Source organism: Dromiciops gliroides, chromosome 3 (assembly GCF_019393635.1).
Source record: "Dromiciops gliroides isolate mDroGli1 chromosome 3, mDroGli1.pri, whole genome shotgun sequence".
NCBI classification, from domain to species: domain Eukaryota; kingdom Metazoa; phylum Chordata; class Mammalia; order Microbiotheria; family Microbiotheriidae; genus Dromiciops; species Dromiciops gliroides.
In genome coordinates this window covers 56,169,359-56,189,089 of record NC_057863.1, presented here as the reverse complement: position 1 = coordinate 56,189,089, position 19,731 = coordinate 56,169,359, and the positions used below count along the sequence as shown (strand labels likewise).

The window sequence follows — 19,731 nt, the reverse complement described above, 5'->3', positions numbered from 1 at the left end:
GGTGCTAGGCACTCTTCTGGTTACTGAGGAGGCAAAGACCCTAGTGAGCCAGCCCCTGCCCTCCAAGGACTCTCCTCCTAATGGGAGAGAACATGTGTGTATTTAAGGTACATGCAGATCAAGTACAAAGTAACCTTGGATGGGAAGGCTCCATTGGCTGGGCAGACAAAGAAAGGTCTTCAGAGGCTTATGGTTGGAAGGGATCTTAGAGCCATCCAGTCCTTCTCCCTCACTTTGTAGATAGGAAATGGAAGTGCAGAGAATTTCAAAGACTTGTGCAAGGTTTACAGGTGGTGTCAACCTTGATTTGAAAGTAGGGACTTGGTTTCCAAATTCTTTTCTCCTTCTCCTGTACTACACAGATTGATTCACATAGTACAATTCTCATTTTGCAGATGAGAAAAATGGATGCTAGTTGAGCATTTAAATGATTTGCCCATAGTCACACAGCCTAATCAAAGTAGACTGTGCTTTAGAGAATCCTGTGGCTGTTGAGAAGGGAGGAAATCTAGTGTACAATCTTTCCTCTTCCCATCCCTGCAATCTCCATACTACACATCATCCCAGAGATAGGAGGCTTGATTTTCCTTTAAAAGACATTTTTACTACTTTCCTTGGTAACTCATTCTAGTATTTAATTCATATAAAAGGTTGTATTTTAACTAGGTCTACTAGAAAGCCCAATGTGGATCAGGATTGCATCAGGTTAAGAGTTATTTGCTTTATATGCTGGGCTTCCTCTCCCTCCAAAAACAAAGCAAACACTTGCATGGACACCCCCCCCCACACACACACCCCTCTCTGTGGATTATCTTAGTGGTGAAGTTACAAATATCTCCTTAAGAATGAATGTCATTTACAGTATCCTTTCGATGCTGCTTTTACTTCTAAGGTTGCCCTTACTATTCATTGAACCTTAATTTATCTGTTTAATATTGTGCTGAGAGGAATCCAGACAGTACGATTTACTCTGGGCTTATGTAGGTCCAGACCAAAGGGAGATCATGTAGGGATTGGGGACAGTGAGGTGGCATGGGGGATAGAGTACTGGATCTTGACTCCTGAAGAACTCAGTTCCTATCTCTCATATTTGCTAGCTGTGGGGCCCTGGTTTTTGACTCTTTGCCTCTTTGCCTCATTTTCCTCATTTGTAAAAATAAGGATAATAATAGCTACCTCTCAGGGTTATTGTGAAGATCAAATGAAATAATAATGGTTAAAAAGTGCTTAGCCCAGTTCCTGCCACATTATGGAAATATTAGCTATTATTAATAGGACTGAATCTTTGGACATTGTAGTTTTAAAAGTTTAGTTCACTGTACCTTTGTCCTGGAGCTGACTTTTACCACCTGAGGACTTTAGTAAGAGAGAGAGAGCTGATAATGACTGTTCACCAAAGCCCATACTTTGGGTCTGCCTTTATATATACAGGGATCTTGGCCAGAACTGGACCGTTTCCTGAAGGGGTGCGTATGGAGCACAAGGTGATCAGCTTCATCCTTTTTGTTTTCTCTGAGACCTTATTGGGCACCTGTGTCAACAAAAGGTTCATCCTTTACAAAGCCATTACTTCCTACCATTGCTGCTGCTTGAACTGGAACCAAATGTTGCTCTGCTCCCTCATCTTCCTTTGTCTCTTTCAGTCCTTTTTTTTTTTTTTATGCAGTGTTAGGGAAAGAAGTGATTTGTTCAAGAACAGAAGTTCTTAACCCTGTTTGTGTCATGGACCCCTTTGGCAGGTCTTGTGGAGCCTGTGTTCCTCTTCTTAGAATCCTGTTTGTTTACTGCCTACCTTCATAATTGAAGGAAATGCTAAAGCTCAGGAATTTTTATCCCACCAGATTTTATGGACCTTCTGAAATCTGTCAAGTTAAGAACCCATATTTTATAAAATTACTCTATTACTATCAAATTATTTAATTTTCCTGCCTGATTTCAATACTAATAGGTCTTACATGATTATTCTCTATATTTATACTGCAGTTTTTATCTAATTGCTTGTGTATAAGAGCTATTTTGCTCTTGTTATCACTCAAGGATTTGGTGGCAAAATTGTCTAAATAAAACCTTTTATCGTTTTTCTAAGTAATCCTATCACTAACAAAATAATACATGAATGTCTAGAAGAAGTTCATCTCTTTATACATTTTAAACATAGTATGCATAAGGTTGCAGAGATAACAACACATCTGTTATTTGAGATTTTTAATTTATGAATTTTGTTACTTTACTTAGTAGATTTGTATAATTGTGAACAAAGCAGGACTGATTTTCATTTGTGGCTTAAATGTTTTGCCAGATTTTATCATTAGAAATGCAGGGAGGATAAAAAAGGTACTTTCAAGTGAGGAATTCATCATTAGAGGATGCTTGAAGAAACAGTGTTTCACATAAATGCAACTAGGAAGAAGGTTTTTTGTTTTGTTTTGTTTTTGTTTTGTTTTGTTAGCAATAACCCAAGGACAGCTGCTACCTAAATCATGAGGGGGATGGAATTGTCATGATTTTTTCTGGACTTTGAGCCAGGGTACCTAGGTTTGAATTCCAACTCTGATACACATTAGCTGGGTAACCATAAACAAGTCATTTATAGCCTCCAAGTCTCAGTTTTTTCGCCTACAAAATGAGTATAACTCTTATATTACCATCTCAGGGTACCTGTGAGGAAAATATCTTGTAAAAATCTTGAAATATCAAATAGATGTGAGCTGTTTTTTAAAATGCAGAACTTTTTAAAGAGGTTGTATCAATGGAATAAAAATTGGGGACCTTTCTGTTTTATTGGCATTAGACTAGAGATTCCACAGCAATAATCTGATTCATTTCTTAAGTATTGTGGCCTAAGGGATGACCTTGTTTCTAGTCTCTGCCCTGCAACCCATTCTACCCACAGCTGAAAAATTAATATTTATATGGCACACGTCTGATTTTGTGACAAAATTGGAGAATTTTCGGGTCAGAAAGATCTTTCACATTAAACTCTAGTAGTCTCCCTGTTCAGACATTTAAAGTTAGTCACCTGCATAAACTCTATATTCCAGGCTCTCAGGTCTACTTCTTGTCTGAACTTGGCATTCTGTACCTGGTCCTTTTGCTGCTGGATGGGTGTCCTCCAGACCAGGAATGGACTCTCCTCACCTCTGCCTCTTCTAATCCTTGAACTTGTGAAGACTTTCCCAGTTCCCATAGTTGTTGTCTCTCCCTCCTCAAATTAAATCAGTATCAAGTTCTTACTGTGGGCAAGGTGGCATGCTAGGCTCTGCAGAGAAAAGCAGCATCTGTTCATGAGGAGCTTATGTTCTGGTGGTAGATAGAGCATTAAACACAAGCAAGTAAAGACAGTAAAAGCCGCTTTACAGTTGTTGCCTCCATTTCCTCTACTCACTCTTTCACCTCTTGCATTTGACTTCTGACCTCATCATTCATCCAAAACGGATTTTTTTTTTTCAGAATTGCCAGGGACCTCTTAATGGTGAACTCCTAGGACCTTTTTTTCAGTTGTTATCCTCCTTGACAACTCTTTGCAGTGCAACATTTGACACTGCTAACCACTATCTCCTCCTGGATACTTTATCCTCTCTGGGATTATGTGACTGCTTCTGCTTGTGCACGCACTCGTGCGCTCTCTCTCTCTCTCTCTCTCTCTCTCTCTCTCTCTCTCTCTCTCTCTCTCTCTCTCTCTCGCTCTTGCGCTCTCTCTCTCTCTCTCTCTCTCTCTCTCTCAGTTCTCTTACCTGTCTGACCCCTCCTTTGCTTAATCATCATCCATACCACGCCCTCTAGCTGTTGGTATATACTCTAAGGCTCCTGGGCTCCCAGCTCTTCCTTCTCTGTTACCTCACTTGATGTGATTTGGTTCCCAGGATCAAATTATTATCTATAGAGATGACTCCCATATCTATATATCTAACACAAATGTCTCTCCTGAGCTCTAGTTATGTGTCATTAACTGCTTGTTGGACATTTTGAACTGGAGCCCAGTTTGCACAAGCATCTTAAACTCAGCATATCCAAAACAGAGCTCATCTTTCCTCTCTAACCCCACACCTTCTCCATATTTCCCTATTTCTTTCAGAGACACCCTGGTCCTTAAAGCCTCTGGCACACCCAGACTCAGTGATACTCTTTTTTCCTCACTCTTACTCATCCCATATAGCCAACCACTTGCAAGGTCTTGTCAGTTTTATCTCTCTAAGATCTTTGGCATCGGCTCCCTTGTCTCCACTCACATAGCTTCTGTGCTAGTTCAGACACTGAACAGCTCTAAGGTGGACTATCCAATCCAGTAAGTAGACATTAAGTGCCAGGGTTACAGCTAATAAAAAGATATTTCCTGCCTTCAAGGAGCTTACAATCTAAAATGGGAGACAACACACAAAAGGAGACAGGAAAGTGGGAGTGGGGATGTGGGATGGACACCAGAGAGTATCTTGATCCATGGAGCTGAAGCCAGGCAGGGTAGCAGATGGAAAGTAGAATGAGCTGAGAGTCCTTGTTGTGCCCTCAATAAAGGAAGGCCTTGGGAGGAGTTTGGAACTCCATCCTACAGTCCTCCCACCAGAGGGGGAAGAGGCTGAGGGAGAGGGTGTCAGTCAAGGCTGCGGTTTTGCTGCATGGTGGTGAATTTAGGAGTGATGAGCTTATCCTGGAGTTGAACCAGGCAAGGCAGCAGTTGTAAAGTGAAGAGTCAGTAGCCTCCTAATTGACTTCCTCACTGTAAATCTCTCCTCTCTCCAGTCTGTCTTCTGCATAGTCTTCTTGAAGCCCAGGTCTGACCGTGTCGCTCCCCTCTGGCAGCATTGGAGATAACCTATTAACTCTGCTATCACCCAGCCAATCGATCACGTGCATTTATTAAACGCCATGTACCAGGTACTGTTAAGCTTGGGAATAGAAAGAAAAGGCATAGATAGTCCCTCTCAGCCCAGCCCCAACATACCCTCCCTACCTTTTCCATAGTATTCACCTTTATGCTCCCTAAGCTTCTGCCAAAATGGCCTTTTTAGTGTGTTTTTTCATACACAGCACTTTGGTTTCCAAAGCTTGGTACTTATTATCCCTGTGCCAGGAATTCCCTCCTTCCTTACTTATGTCTGGCTCTCCAGGATGGTCACTTGAGCCGGAACTTCCACCCCCACCTCCAGTCAAGGGCCATTCAGTTTTTGTTTGTATCACCAGCACTTACTCTGTCATGGGCTGAATAAGTGCTTGCTGACTAATAGTTTGAATTACAAAGTAATTGCCAAGAGAAATAGTGCTAATAATCAGCTGGCCAAGAGAATCAGGCAGTGCAAGGAAGAGGCAGATCTGGAGTGGGAGAGCAGGGTTTAAATTTCAGACAAGTCACTTAGGCCTCTCGGTTTTGATTTAGGTTATCTTGAAGCCCCTTCCATCTCTCAATCTGCTTTTAGGACTCTGGAGGGAGCCTGGAAGGAAGCTCAGGGTTCCAGGAGATGAGGGGAGGAGACAGTGGACATGGGAGATAAGCATATCACCTATGGAGCAGACACTAAATCAGTTGGACTGAAATAGAGGGTTTGTAAGTGGAGTAATTTGAAATTAGCCCAGAGAGGGAACCATCTAGTGAGCCTGGTTCTCTCCAGTTTCACACCTTAGATTACCCTGTTTCATCATGTATTCTCTCCTCCTTTGCTCTGGTCATTGAGGAGAAGGTGATCCTTCTTGACAACTGAATCCTTTACGTCCTTCATCTCATCCTCACTGATATCTTCCAGGCTACTGCCTCTTTGAGTGTTCCTTCTGTTTTCCTGTCTTCAAACTCTGCCTAATCTTCTGGATCCTTCCTAATTGTCTTTGAACATAGCTAGCTCTCTCCCATCCTTAAAAAGCCCTCACTGGATTCTGTTTGTCCCCTTCAAATTAACATCCTCCTCTCTCTCTCCTTGCTTTCACAGTCAAACCAAGGGGGAAAAAGCTGTTTATCCTCATTTTGTCTCCTTTCTCACCTCCCTCTCCAAGATCACCAAGGACTTCTAGGACTCACCTCCACTTATAGTCACCTCTCCATAGCTAGTCATTCTTTGCTACATCATGTGACCTTTTCCTCAGTTCTTATCCATCTTGACTTTTCTGTTGCATCTGACCCAGTTGACTATCATCTCCTGGATATTCCTTCTTCGTGGGTTCTTATGATACTACCATATTGGGGTTCTCTTACCACCTGTTGGACTCTCTTTGGCAGAAGCATCTATATAGAAAGTGGAATTTTTTGGTATTATGAGGCACTATCCTGAAGCTTTTCTTCAGGCTCTCTACTTTTATTTTGGTGATTCTTATTTATTTCCTCTTTTTTCTTATATTTTTCTATATGCCTCACACAGAATAGGCACTGAAATGCTTGTTGATTGAGCGATCATCTCTCACAGATTCACCTCTTGGCTCTATGCAGAGGATTCTCAGATCCAGACATCCAGCCTTCATCTTACCTCCTCTTGGCTGCCCCATAGGCCTCTCAGACTTGATGTGTCCAAGACCAAATTCTTGATCTTTCCCCCTCAGGTTGCCCCCTAAAGCAGATGCTTGGCCTGAGTTCATATCCAGCCTGAGGCATTTACTAGCTCTGTGATCTGAGCAAGTCACTCCTCAGCACTAAAATGGGGATAGTAACAGCAGGTACCTCCCAGGGTTTTTGTGAGGGTGAAAGAAGATCACGTTTGTAAAGTGCTTAGTATGTTGTGGGCACTAAACCCTTCCTTATCCTGCATTCAGTTGCTGTCTCGTCCCAGCTCCTCAGCATCTCTCACCTCAACCCGCTTCTCTCTCTTCACATCACAGCCACCTTAGTTCAGAATCTAATCACCTCTCAGTCATCCAGATTTCTTCCTAGTTAATCTTAGATTCTTTATTCCTAAAAAACAGTTCTGACTGATTGCCCTGCTCAGGATGCCTCCATGACTCCCCATTACCTTTTTGATAAGGATAAGCTACCCTGTTTGGCACACAAAAGCCTTCCCAGTCCGGCTGCAGCCTCTGCCCAGACTTCCATGTTATTTTTTGTCACATACTCTTCACTTGAGTCAGACTGGCCATGTCCTGTCTCCATACTTGGAACGCTCTCCTTCATCGTCTGGGTCTCTTGGAAACCCCAGCTCCCTTCAACATTCAGCTCAAATGCTGCTTGCCATCTCTTTCAAGAGAACTTTTCTAGTTTTCCCAGTTCTCAGTGCTCCCCCATCCTCACTAATCACTGTGTTTTGACTTCTTAGTATGGTGGTGTATTCCTTCCGTAGAACATTAGTCTCTGGAGGGCAGAGGTACTTTCCCTTTTGTGTTGGTGTTGCCATCGCTCAGCACAGTGCCCGGTACATAGTAGGGACTTAAATGCTTGTTTGATTGGAGGAAGGATCTTAAATGCCAATCAGGTACGTTTGTATTTTATCCTGGAGGCAATAGAGGGCCATTGAGATTTTTGAAAGATCGCATTTGTATTTTAGCACCAATTTGGCCGCTCTGGAGTAGAGATGAGAGAGGAGAGAGACTAGATGCAAAAGGGTTAATTAGAAGGCTATGTTAATAGTCCAGGTGAGAGGTGAGGAGGACCCGGACTAGAGTGGAGGCTATGTTAGAAATATTACAAAATTGACAATACTTGGCAGTTGATTAATTGTGGAGGTTGAGGGAGAGGGAAAGAAGAGTCAAGAATAATCTCCAAGCTGTGAAGCTAAGCCACTGACTTGAGGGTTAGTGGTACTTGCTTTCAGCAGACTACCCCTCTTCTCTCTCTTATTACCCAGCTATTTACATCTTATCTTCTTTGTTGGAATGTTAACTCCTTAAGGACAGGAACTGTGGGCAACCTTTCTTTGTCTCCCCTGTGTCTAACAGGATGCCTTGCACGAGGAAGAGGCTTAATCAGAGCTTTTTGATTCTTTGATTGAATTAAGATCACAGTATCACAGATTTAGGGCTAGACTTTACCCTGGAGGTCATTTAGTTAAACTCCCTCATTTTGCCAATGTGGAAACTCAGGCCAAAAGAGGTTAAGAGATTTGCCTGGGGTCAGAGCTGGGAGGGGTGTAGAAGAGGATGTTGTTCTATCGTGGGCCTGGGGACTTTTAGATAACTGTGGGATATTCTAGTAGAAACGTAGTTGGTACGGAGGAATAGATTGCAGGTGAAAGATTAGGGCCGGATGTAGAGATTTAGGGATAATTTCCACTGTGCTGTTCATTGAGGCCTCGGGAACTCAATTGAGTGTTGGGCCAGCCTCTGTTACATGTATCAGATTCTGGGCATCCAAAGTGAAACTGTTCCCATCCTCGTTGACTTTATTGTTGAAGAAAAGATGTTGACAGTTAAAAATATGCAGTCAATATAATTTTCTATTTAAAACTATAAAGAGAGCTCTAATGGTGGGGTATTCCCCCCTTAGGGAGGGCTTTTAGTAGGAGATGGCTCCTGCATCGGTGCCTTGCAGAAAGCTCAAGGATGCTAGATGGCGGATGTGAAGGGGACAGCCTTGGGGGAGAGGGGCAAGGTCAAGGCATTTGCACTGTTGTGCGAGGGGCACAGAGTGGTTCTATCCGGCTGGCCTCCTAATCGCTGCTGCTCTCTTCCTGGTGGTTTCACCAGTGGGAAGCATATAGGCAGAAAGGAGTCCAGGGCTGAGCCTGCCAAATAGTTGGAAGAGACTGGAAAGGAGCGGTCAGAAGCACAGACCCCCTAGAGAGCAGGGTCATGGCAGCCAGAAGGAGGGGGAGGTTCTGAGCCTGCCAGGTGCTTAAGTGAGGCGATTACCTGCTGATTGGAGCTAAGAGACTTGGTGCAAATGTTGTATTTAATTTTCCCAAACTGCTGTTCATGCAGTCACAGGCCATGCATTTAGAGCGGGAAATCCTCCTAGAAACCCTCCCCCCCCCCCTTTACAGATTTTTTCATGCAGGGAGTGAAACCACTTGAAGAGCCTCCTGAGAGGTGAGGACGAGAGCCTGGATTTGGGCCGGGACCCTTTGGCTCCAGACCCACCAATCACTCTTTCCATTAGGTGGTCAGTTCTCTTCTGTAATCACAGTTTTCCAAAAGCACCAAACTGCAAAATCAGGCAGCAAAGACCACAGAGCTCGTGGAGATAACAGTATTAGGGCCGCAACACTCAAAACCTTCATCCAGTGACACAGTATTTAAGAAAGAAAGAAATGTGATAGAAATAGCACAATTGTGTACATGGTGAATGGCTAAGAAATGCAGAGACTACAATAAATAGTGCCGCCCCTTCCTCTTCTCTCAGGATGGGCTGGCAGAGTGCAGCTTAGGCTACAACTTGGGTGGGAGACCCTGGTGCCAGCTTCTGCCCCAGAAGATAGACAAGTACAGCACTTTACCTTGACGAAAATCTGACATTTGCTTGTGGAAGTGGACTTAGGAAGGATTACAGCCGGGGAGTTACTGTGCAGTGGTACAGTTTTCTGCATTCGAGTGGTTTTTCCCCTAAGCCAACTCAAAATTCATGTTTTGCTCAAAGTGTTCCCTAATTTAGCAGTCTGGTTGGAACACACTTGCCTTTTCAAAACACCTATTGCAGCAGAACTGACTGTACTTGCTAAAATTGAGGACTTTAAAAAATTCTTAAAAGCTCCTTTTATTTTGATCTCCTTTTTATTGATAATGTTTGTTTTTATACCTAAGCGTTACCCTTACAACCACTGGGCCTTTCCATTAGCCCTGCAGTTGAACCTTCCTTTATGTCATTTTTCTTTTTGAGAGAAGGTACTGACCTGCTTTTAGCCAAGTTCCCAACATTTAGCAAAATGCTTGGCACATGTAAGTGCTTAATTAATGCTTTTTCTTTCGTTCCCTTTTGGTGAGTGTCACAGTGGCTCGGAAAGGCCAGACATAGTGTGCCAGGAAGCGCTGACCTTCCAGGTGGTGCTGGAAGGAGGCTACAAGGCAGTCCTTCTAAGGACCCAGCAGGTTGTGGACTCCAAGCATGCCCAAAATGAAGTTGGAAGTGAAGAGGGTATACCACAGGAAGATCTTGCTGCTGGCTTGTTTGTTTGTTTGGGTTTTTTTTTTTCTGATTTATTAAGACATATTCCACAAGATTTCTTCAATTAGAAATTCTTTGAAACAGTACCATCGTTTTTTGCCAGCCAGAGAAAGTTATCAGATTCTCCCATTCTACGAATTGCTCCACAAATTGCATAAGTTTTAAATTGGCCTTTGAATCTGCCTGTGACCTTGTCAGCCTCGGCCATGTTCATCTGGATGGACACGTGGTCCTTGGCCCCGATGATCCTGTTGCTCGAGGAGCATTTCCACAGCATGTACAGGTCCACGAACTCACTGGAGTCCTGCATGTCGGCAGCTGAGGGAATCGAGTGACCGAGTGCAAACTCGAAAGCGGAGGATGAGAAAAAGGACTTTACAGACCAGGGTCTTTCTATGGTTTTCAGTCTTGACCCCCACTTGCAAACTTTGCTTTTTATATCCTCTCGATTTTGTTGTTCAGTTGTCCCTTTCCTGTCTGACTCTTTGAAATCCCATTTGGGATTTTCTTGGCAAAGATACTGAAGTGGTTTGCCATTTCCTTTTCCAGTTCATCCTACAGATGAGGAACTAAGGCAAACAGGGTTAAGGGACTTGCCCAAGGTCACCCAGCTAGTAAGGTCTGAGTCCAAATTTGAATTCTGGTCTTCATGACTCAAAGTCTGGCCCTGTATCCACAGTGCCACCTAGCTGCCCTCTGTCCTAGTTCATTGTTTGAGAATAATCTTTAGGCTTATGTGATCATGCAGTTGTCATTTTGCATTACTTGGATGGAGCATTTTGTACCCAGCTAGATGTTCTATGAAATGCTGGTTCCATTTCTTCATCTCACTGGATGTGCAGCTCATCCCCCCAAGCTTAGCTTTGGAGGAAATAGAAGGATGCAGACCTGTTCTTAGCCTTGAGATCACACCTTAGAAAATTCTCATATTTGAATTTTAAGAATCATAAAAAAAAGAATGATACTTTTGTTCACTGAATACAGAATACTTTAATTCTGCTATACTTTACTTGATTCCTTGTACCCATCCTTTTTTTTTTTTTTTTTTGGTGAGGCAATTGGGGTTAAGTGACTTGCCTAGGGTCACACAGCTTGTCAAGTGTCTGAGGCCGGATTTGAACTCAGGTCCTCCTGACTCCAGGGCCAGTGCTCTATCCACTGCGCCACCTAGCCGCCCCCCTTGTACCCATCCAAATGGCCACCTAGTTGTATTACCTTATTCTTAGATTTGTTGATTAGTATCCTTTTACTTCCTGACCAAGATGTTGGTAAAAATTAATCTTTATTTCCTTAACTTATTGGACCCAGCTTCATGTCCTCTCAGCACCCTATTCCTGAGGAAACAAAACTACCATATGTAAAAATAATTTAATATGTTGAGTCGCTAGGCTTACAATGAGAATTCCAAAATATTAGATCAGTGATTTTTAAAAATGCTCAATATACATATTTAACATAAATTTTGTTAAGTGTGAGAAGAATAGATTGAAAGTGCACTATTATTTAGTCTGGTTAATTTAGGTTCATATTTCTGACTACCAGATATTCCTGGAAAGTAGCTATATGCCAAATTCACAGAATTATATTTTCCTTTTTGACTGTCCTGTGCTATGTTCAAGGTGACAGCTATGAATCATAAGATATTACTTATTTACTCAGCCTTCTCTTCATATACTGTATTGCTGAAGATTGTAACTTAAGGGATGGCATTTGTCTAAACTTTAGATTGTTTTATTTTCCCCCTTCAAACTTGTATTGAATGATGGGTGTTTTACGTGCAAAAGTCTTTGTCACCATGGATGTTTAGATGTTCATACTAATAAATGTTACAGTAATTCATTTTATTCAAAGCTGAGTGATACCTCAGGTTGCATTTCTTTAATTGATGCATTTGTACTTTTAATACATGTCTAAATTTATGCATGATCTTATTCAGAAGTCCAAACAGGCAATAATATTTGAGTGAAGGTAGAATAAATCATTACAGTTAGCCTCCAGGAGTTGGCTAGAAGACCTCACTTTTTTATCCCCAAAGTATATTGGAATATATTTATAACTGAGTAGTGTGATTTTGGGGAGTAGGAACTGTAAAGTGTTATTTTATAGATAATAACATTATACAGTATTGTGCAATACAGCAACACCTAAATGAATAATTTATTATTTCAAAATATAAATATGTCAATGACTTTACTTTGAGAAAGCTTCAATTAATATCTAATTTAGCTGCCGCAAAATGCCTGTAGTCTTTCATCAGTCCATAAGACACTACTTGCTTTTTGAGGTGACTCACCACACCATAGACTAGACCTCCTCTACACAGCCAAACTAAAATTGATGATTCTGGTAGTTACATAGATATAATTTTAAAATTACAGTGTTTTGTTTTGGTCAAGACTTGTCATTTCATCAATGTGGGGAATTCTGCCTGTGGAAACTTCCTCTTCCTCTGCAGATTGGCTGCCCTTTGTAATTGACAGTCTTGACTTTGTAATTGACAGAGTTGCCTGGGGCACTGCGAGTTTAAGTGCCTTTGGTTAGGAGGAAGGTAGGCAGTACTGTACCTGGGATCCACTCTGCCATAATGCCTCTCAGAGTATATGTTCTTGCTTGTTTGTGGGAAGGTGAAGAAAATGACGTGGTAATGCTTGCTGATAAATTTAAAGCAGACACTCCTGACATTGGGAAAGATTGTAGGACCATTCGGAGGCCACTGTTTTGTTCTTTCCTTCAAAATATCCCATTGAAAAAAACTATAGCTCTCACCTTACTTAGAGGCATTTAGTCCTCTTCAGAAAGGCCAGTAATTATTGCCTTATGAAAAAGGGGTAAAAAAATTAGTTGTTTTTCTTTCTTTCTTTTTTTAAAAGGTTACTTTGGTGTGTATGTAATGGCTGTAATGACTCATACTTGAAAGAAAAATGAGGTTGAAACAACACCCACAGAAGGCTGGCTTGACTGCGGCAGAACAAAACAGACAGAAATACAAATGGTTGCCCTTTTTTTTTTTTTTTAAAAGATTTTGTCATTGAGCTTTCAGAATGACCAGTGTCTTTGAATGACTGTTTCATTATAGAACTACATAAGCTTTTCATTGAATGAGCTTGATCCTCTGACCCTCAGATTTTCTTGACTGAGGGTAAGGATGTTGCTTTCCCCATGCTGCATACTTGTAGCTACTTCACTGCTGGTCGCAGAGGTGTTTGTGAGCTATTCTGGGAAGAGCTTGCCTGCCTTAGCACTTTTTAAATACAGTTTTTAGGGACCATCAGATGGGGAGAGTATAGCCCACTTCCTTCCCTTTTGTGTTTGGAGGACGCATATTAGAAGGAGGATTGTGGACTTATATTTATAACAATGAGGTTAGAAAGAAAATGCTAGTGATAAAAATAATTTCATCACAGAAAGACAAAAAGTTTAAGAAATTAAGTCTTTTTTAAAATAGTATTTTATTTTTTTCTAATTACATGTAAAGAGAGTTTTCAACATTCATTTTTCTAAGATTTTGAATTCCAAATTTTTCTCTCTCTCCCCCTCCCTCCCCCATCCTGAAGCCAGCAGGCTATCTGATATAGCTTGATATGTTAAACATATTTCCACTTTAGTCATGTTGTGAGAGAAGAATCAGAACAAAAGGGAAAAAAAAACAAGAAAGAAGAAACAAACAAAAAACCCAACAAAGTGAAAATTGTATACTTCAATCTGCATTTAGATTTCATAGTTCTTTCTTTTTCTGGATGTGGAGAGCATTTTCCATCATGAATCTTTTGGCATTCTCTTGGATATTTGTGTTGCTGAGAAGAGCCAAGTCTATCACAGTTGATCATGATACAATGTTGTTACTATGTATGATGTTCTCTTGGTTCTGCTCATTTCACTCAGCATTAGTTCATGTAAGTCCTTCCAGGTTTCTCTGAACTCCTCCTGCTCATCATTTCTTACAGCATAATAGTATTCCGTTACATTCATATAGCCACAACTTGGTCAGCCATTCCCCAATTGATGGGCATCCCCTCAATTTCCAATTCCTTGCCACCACAAAGAGATCTGCTATGAATATTTTTGTACCCGTGGGTCCTTTTCCCTTTTTTATGATCTCTTTGGGAGATAGACCTAGTAGTGGTATTGCAGGGGCAAAGGGTTTGCACAGTTTTATAGCCTTTTGGGTATGGTTCCAAATTGCTCTCCAGAATGGTTGAGTCAGTTCACAACAATGGAATCTTTTTAATATGCTAGACTTGAGGTCTCTGTGAACATATACTTTCCAGATCTAATTTCCTTTCTAAATCTATGCCTGTACTGGATCTGATATTCTAAAAGCTGTTGTGTATGGGATGACCCGTTGCCCTGTTCCTGTTAGAAAATCAGGGTGGAAAGAAGGGTTGCCCATCTTGCTGAAATCCTTCATAACCTCTAGGTCTCTGTTATTCCTCAAACAAGACACTCCATCTCCAGAATTCTTGTCTTTTCACTGTGGGGGCCCCCTCCGTCCCCCACAATGTCTCCTGGTTTTCTTGGCTTCCTTCAACTCCAAGCCAAAATCCCATCTCCTGGAAACTTTTCCCAATCCCTCTTAATTCTACTGTCTCCCCTCTATTGCTTATTTCCATTTTTTTCCTTCATAGAGCTTGCTAGTTATTTGCATGTTGTCTCCCCCATTAGATTGTGAGCTCTTGGAGAGCAGGGCCGGTCTTACCTTTCTTTATATCCCCACTGCTTAGCATGGTGTCTCATACTTAGTAGATACTTCATAAATATTTGTTGACTGACTGATTCCAGCCTGGAAGTTCAGGTTCAGTTCTGGAACCAAGAGTGTCTGTCTGAAGTGTCTTCCAAAGGAAGTTTCCTTAGCCACAGCATGAAAGAATATTGGGCAGGAATTCAGCAGGGATCCTGTGCTGGTTTAGGTAGGTGCCACTCCCTTCATCTCCAAGCTGAAACTGATCTGGTAAGAAGGGTAGTCTGACTTGCTGATGTTCCCTGTGGGTTCCTAGCCTTTTTATGCCTGGGCAGCTAGGAAGCTGCACTAATCAAGTCTCAGAGACAGCTTTTTTGCCTTTTTAGGGGAAGACTATGCCACCTTGTATATAGTAGGACCTTAGGATCTAATTCTTCTTTCTCACATTTATTAATTAATGGGATTTTTCAGAAAATTTTTTTCAAAGATCACATACTATGGCAATCATGTGTTTATATTTTCACATAGTAGAGCAGCTAGGTGGCACAGTGGATAGAGTACTGGGCTTGGAGTCAGGAAGACTTGAGTTCAAATTTAGCCTCAGATGCTACTAGCAGTGTGACCCTGGGCAAGTCCTTTAGTCCTGCTTGCCTCAGTTTCCTCATGGTTGTTGTGAGGATCAGATAAGATAGTATTTATAAAAGTGCACAGTGCCTGGCATATAGTAGGCATAATATAAATGCTTATCTCCTCTCCTCTTCCTACTTATTTATGTGACCTAGAACAAGTCCTTTTTCCTCCCTGAATCTCAGTTTCCCTATATGCAGAATGAGGGGACTGTATTAGAGGGTTCTGATGCCCCTTCTAGCTCTAGGATCCAGGTAAGTAAAAAGAGTAAACATTTATTAACCTACTAGTTGTAAGGGGCTAAAATTCTAGCCAGTCTGTCTAAAATATCTAATGAGTGGTCACCAATAAATTATAAGCGTTAGCAAGAGTTAGACTTTTAAGCATTTATTAAGGAGAATAAGAATTTGGTGAAGAGAGAGAAAGAGGCCTAGATTCAGCTATCTATCTCAGGAAGCCCGCATTTCTGCTCCACTCTCCATGAGTCCTGACGAAAGAGTGAGAACCACCCCTTTTTCATCCCACAAGCCTCCTGTGAAACTGGGAACATCCTGTCCACACGCACACACAGCTCCAAGCTAATTGGCTGGTAGCTTTGATAGACAGTACCCACAAGCAAACGTCACTTCCAAAGAAAAGCTGCATGGCTTGCCCTCAGACGCCTTCTCCTCATGGCAGAGCTTTCCTGCTAGAGTAACTCTCTAGCAGGTGGCATCACTCCAATCATTACACAGTTAAATAAATACAAGAGACTCTGCTGAGTGAATGGGATAGAAATACCAAAATAAAGGAAGGATGGAGGGAAGGAAAGAAGTTAAAGAAAAGTCCTACCTGGGCTAAGGGACTTGCCATGGGTCACATAGCTAGTAGGTTCTGAGACAAACCATGCATCCATGTAAGTAAATGCCAAAAATATACAAAGTAAAAGCAACATAGTGCTAAATAGAATACCTGGCCTAGAGTCAAGAAGACTCTTCTTATTGAATTAAAAATTGGGCTCAGACACTTCCTAGCTGTGTGACCCTGGACAAGTCACTAATCCTGTTTGCCTCAGTTTCCCCATCTGTAAAATGAGCTGGAGAAGGAAATGGCAAACCACTCCAGTATCTTTTCCAGGAAAACCCCAAATGGAGTCACAAAGAGTGAGACATGACTGAAATGACTGAGCAACGATAGTACTGCAGCTTTTTAGTTTGACTTTAAACCTGGCAACTCAGTTCAATGTTTATTAAGTGTTTACTATGTGCAAAGTAGATAGGTGCTGGGGACGCAGGGCCGAAAAGACAAGACAATCCTAGGTCTCAAGAAGCTTGCACACCTTTAGAGAAGTAAACAGAAGGCAATTTAAAGAGGGACATAGCAGCACTTGGGCAGGAGAACTGAGTGATGGTCCCACAGAGGAGCCGTGTGTGGTTAGGCAGAACCAGACGTGAGCCCTCTTATGGAAGCCAAGAGGAGAAGGAAGCTGGAGAGGGTGGTCTGTGACACATGGTTTGGAGAAGTCGGGAGGTCGAGGACTGAGCAAAGGTCTGGGAGTTAGCAGTGGAGAGATCATCATGCCCTTCAGGGAAGTGGTTTTCACTGGGGCAGGAGGACGGATTTCCCAGTCACTTCAAGATCTTGCTACCTGAGCTCAGTTCATCCTCCTCAGGCGCCTCCCACGAAAACCTGGACTCTGCCCTTGGAATCCTGTGCTCTGATCAGCTTTGGCTTTGCCTTTGCCAGAACCAGGCCTCTCTGTCATTTATACTGTGTGTACCAAGCACTTAATATCTGATTTTTTTCATTCCTGGCCTTTTTTAAACCCTGACACTGAGGATACGCTTCACCCACCCCATCCCCTCAGTATTTTCCTTTTATTTGTCTTCCTCCCCCGTTAAGACTTAAACTCCTTGAAGGCAGGGACCGTTTTGCTGACTCTTAACTTTGTCCAGTACCTGGCACACTGTAAACAAGGAATGCATGCTCATTCACTGAACACTACATAAGAAAGGGGTAGTGGTGAGCACAGACATTTCCTAGAAGTTTGACTTTGGAAGGGAAAAAACACATAAGGTGAAGCTTGAGAGGATAACAGTACCAAAGCAAAGGTTTTTAAGGATGGGGAGACATGTTTGCAAGTGTCAGGGAAGAAATTCATAGACAGAGATCAAAAATGAGAAGAAACATTGGAAGGAACAAACTCCTGGAGTAAACAGGAGAGAATAGGAAGGACACAGTAAGAGCTGGCTATATGCCAAGCACTGGGTTAAGCACTTTACAGATACTCCATTTGATTACCACAACAACCCTGGGAAATTGGTGCTATTATTATCTTTATTTTACCATTGAAAGTGAGAATAAAAGGCACAGGTGAAGGGCTTGGTCTTTGCATAGAAGAAAGGCCAGCTTTTCCTGAGAAGCCGAAGAGGAGAAAATATTGGTAGAGGGGGGTAAGAAGTACGAGAAAGGGGGCTTATAGTGGTCAGCCTCTTTTTTCAGCAAACTGAGAGATGAGAAAAGTTTGAGGGGTTTGAGGAAAGAAGCAGGTTTGGAACATTGTTTTTAGGATTGTGATGTTGTCAGTCAAGGAAAAATAAAGTACAGCTGTGTAGAATTGAGGGCCCAGTTGAGATTGGATGATAGGAATTTGAAGTTGACACATATAACTTCCTCCTGAGCTGTTTATTTTTTTTAATTTTTTTTTTAGCAACAAACATTTATTTTATCTTCCATTTACATGTAAGGGTAGTTTTCAACATTCATTTTCATAAGATTTAGAGTTCCAAATTTTTCTTCCTCCCCCCTCCACAAGATCGCAATCAGGTTATATATGTACAATCCACAAGTGTTCTTTTTATCAGTTCTTTCTATAGGGGTCCATAGTAAGCTTCCTCATTAGTTCCTTGGGATTGTCTTGGATCATTGCACTGCTGAGAGTAGTTAAGTCATTCACAATTGCTCATTGAACAATACTGCTGTCACTACGCACAATGTCCTCCCAGCTATGCTCACTTCACTATACATTGATGTTCATTAGTCTTTCAAGGTTTTTCGGGGATCATCCTGTTTGTAATTTCCTGTAGCACAAGACCATTCCACTACAATCATATAACACAGCTTTTTCCATCATTCCTCAATTGATGGACATTCCCTTGATTCTCAATTCTTAGCCTCCACCAAGAGTTGCTATAAATATTTTTTGTACAATTTTCCCCCCTTTTCTCTTTTTCATGATTACTATTGTTGACTGTTTCCTTTCCATCCTATTCCCTTCCCCATGATATTTATTCTATTATCCATCTTCTTTCATCCTATCACTCTTCAAAAGGGATTTGCTTCTGTCTGTCCCCTCCCCCACTCTGCCCTTACTTCTTTTGCCCCTCTCTCTTTATCCCCTTCCCCTCCTATTTTCCTGCAGGGTTAGAGAGATTACTCCACCCAATTGAGTGTGTACGTTATTCCCTCCTTGAGCCAATTCTAATGAGATTGAGGTCTTTGAGCCAATTTTGATGAGTGTTAGGCTCATTTACTGCCCAGGTTAAATAGATTACTCCACCCAGTTGGGTGTGTCTGTTAGTCCCTCCTTGAGGCAGCTCTAATGAGTTTAAGATCTTTGAGCCTTTTCTGATGGGAGTAAAATTCATTTACTGCCCTGCTCCCCTCTCATCTCTTCCCCAATTCCATAAGCCTTTTCCTGTTACTTTCATGTAGGATTTCACTTCTGCCCTTCCCCCTCCCTTAGTGAATTCCCTTCTCCCCTCAATTTAACCCTAAAGATGTTATCATCTAGCTAAGTGACACAGTAGACAAATCATCATCCCTGGACCCAGGGGGATCTCAGCCAAAACCCAGCCTCAGACACAAGACAGTCGCCCACTGTATGACCCCAGGTATGTCTCCCAGCTCCAATTTTTTATGGTTCTCTAGAGTCTTGTATTTGAAAGTCATATTTGCCATTCAGTTCAGGTCTTTTCATCACAAATATCTGAAAGTCTTCTTTTTCATTAAAGTCCCATTTTTTCCGCTGAAAGATAATGCTGAGTTTTGCTGGGTAGGTTATTCTTGGTTGTAATCCCATTTCCTTTGCCCTCTGGAATATCATATTCCATGCCCTCCAGTCCTTTAATGTAGAAGCTGCTAGATCTTGTGCTATCCTGACTGGAACTCCACAGTACTTGAATTCTTTCTTTTTGGCAGCTTGCAATATTTTCTCCTTGACCTGAGAGCTCTGGAATTTGGCTATAATATTCCTAGGATTTTTCTTTTTGGGATTTCTTTCTGGAGGTGATCGGTGGATTCTTTCAATTTCTATCTTAGCTTCTTCTTCTAGAATTTCAGGGCAGTTTTCCCTGAGAATATCTTGGAAGATGGTGTCTAAGCTCTTTCCTTGATCATGGTTTTCAGGTAGGCCAATAATTTTCAAATTATCTCTCCTGGA

The 19,731-nt window shown here is 41.8% G+C and overlaps 2 protein-coding genes across 3 annotated transcripts in view; one reads left to right on the top strand and one right to left on the bottom strand.

The window, feature by feature from the left end:
* Window positions 1-19,731, top strand: part of RASA2 (RAS p21 protein activator 2) — a 137,587-nt gene that overhangs the window by 2,701 nt on the left and 115,155 nt on the right. The window lies entirely within an intron of this gene.
* On the bottom strand, window positions 10,071-10,316 carry LOC122750680 (40S ribosomal protein S21-like). Its single transcript, XM_043997447.1, has one exon. The coding sequence runs from the start codon at window positions 10,314-10,316 to the stop codon at window positions 10,071-10,073; it is 246 nt and encodes an 81-aa protein (XP_043853382.1).

Excerpts from the sequence above, each read along its gene's own strand:
- LOC122750680 (XM_043997447.1), bottom strand. The coding sequence starts at position 10,316 with ATGCAGGACTCCAGTGAGTTCGTGGACCTGTACATGCTGTGGAAATGC.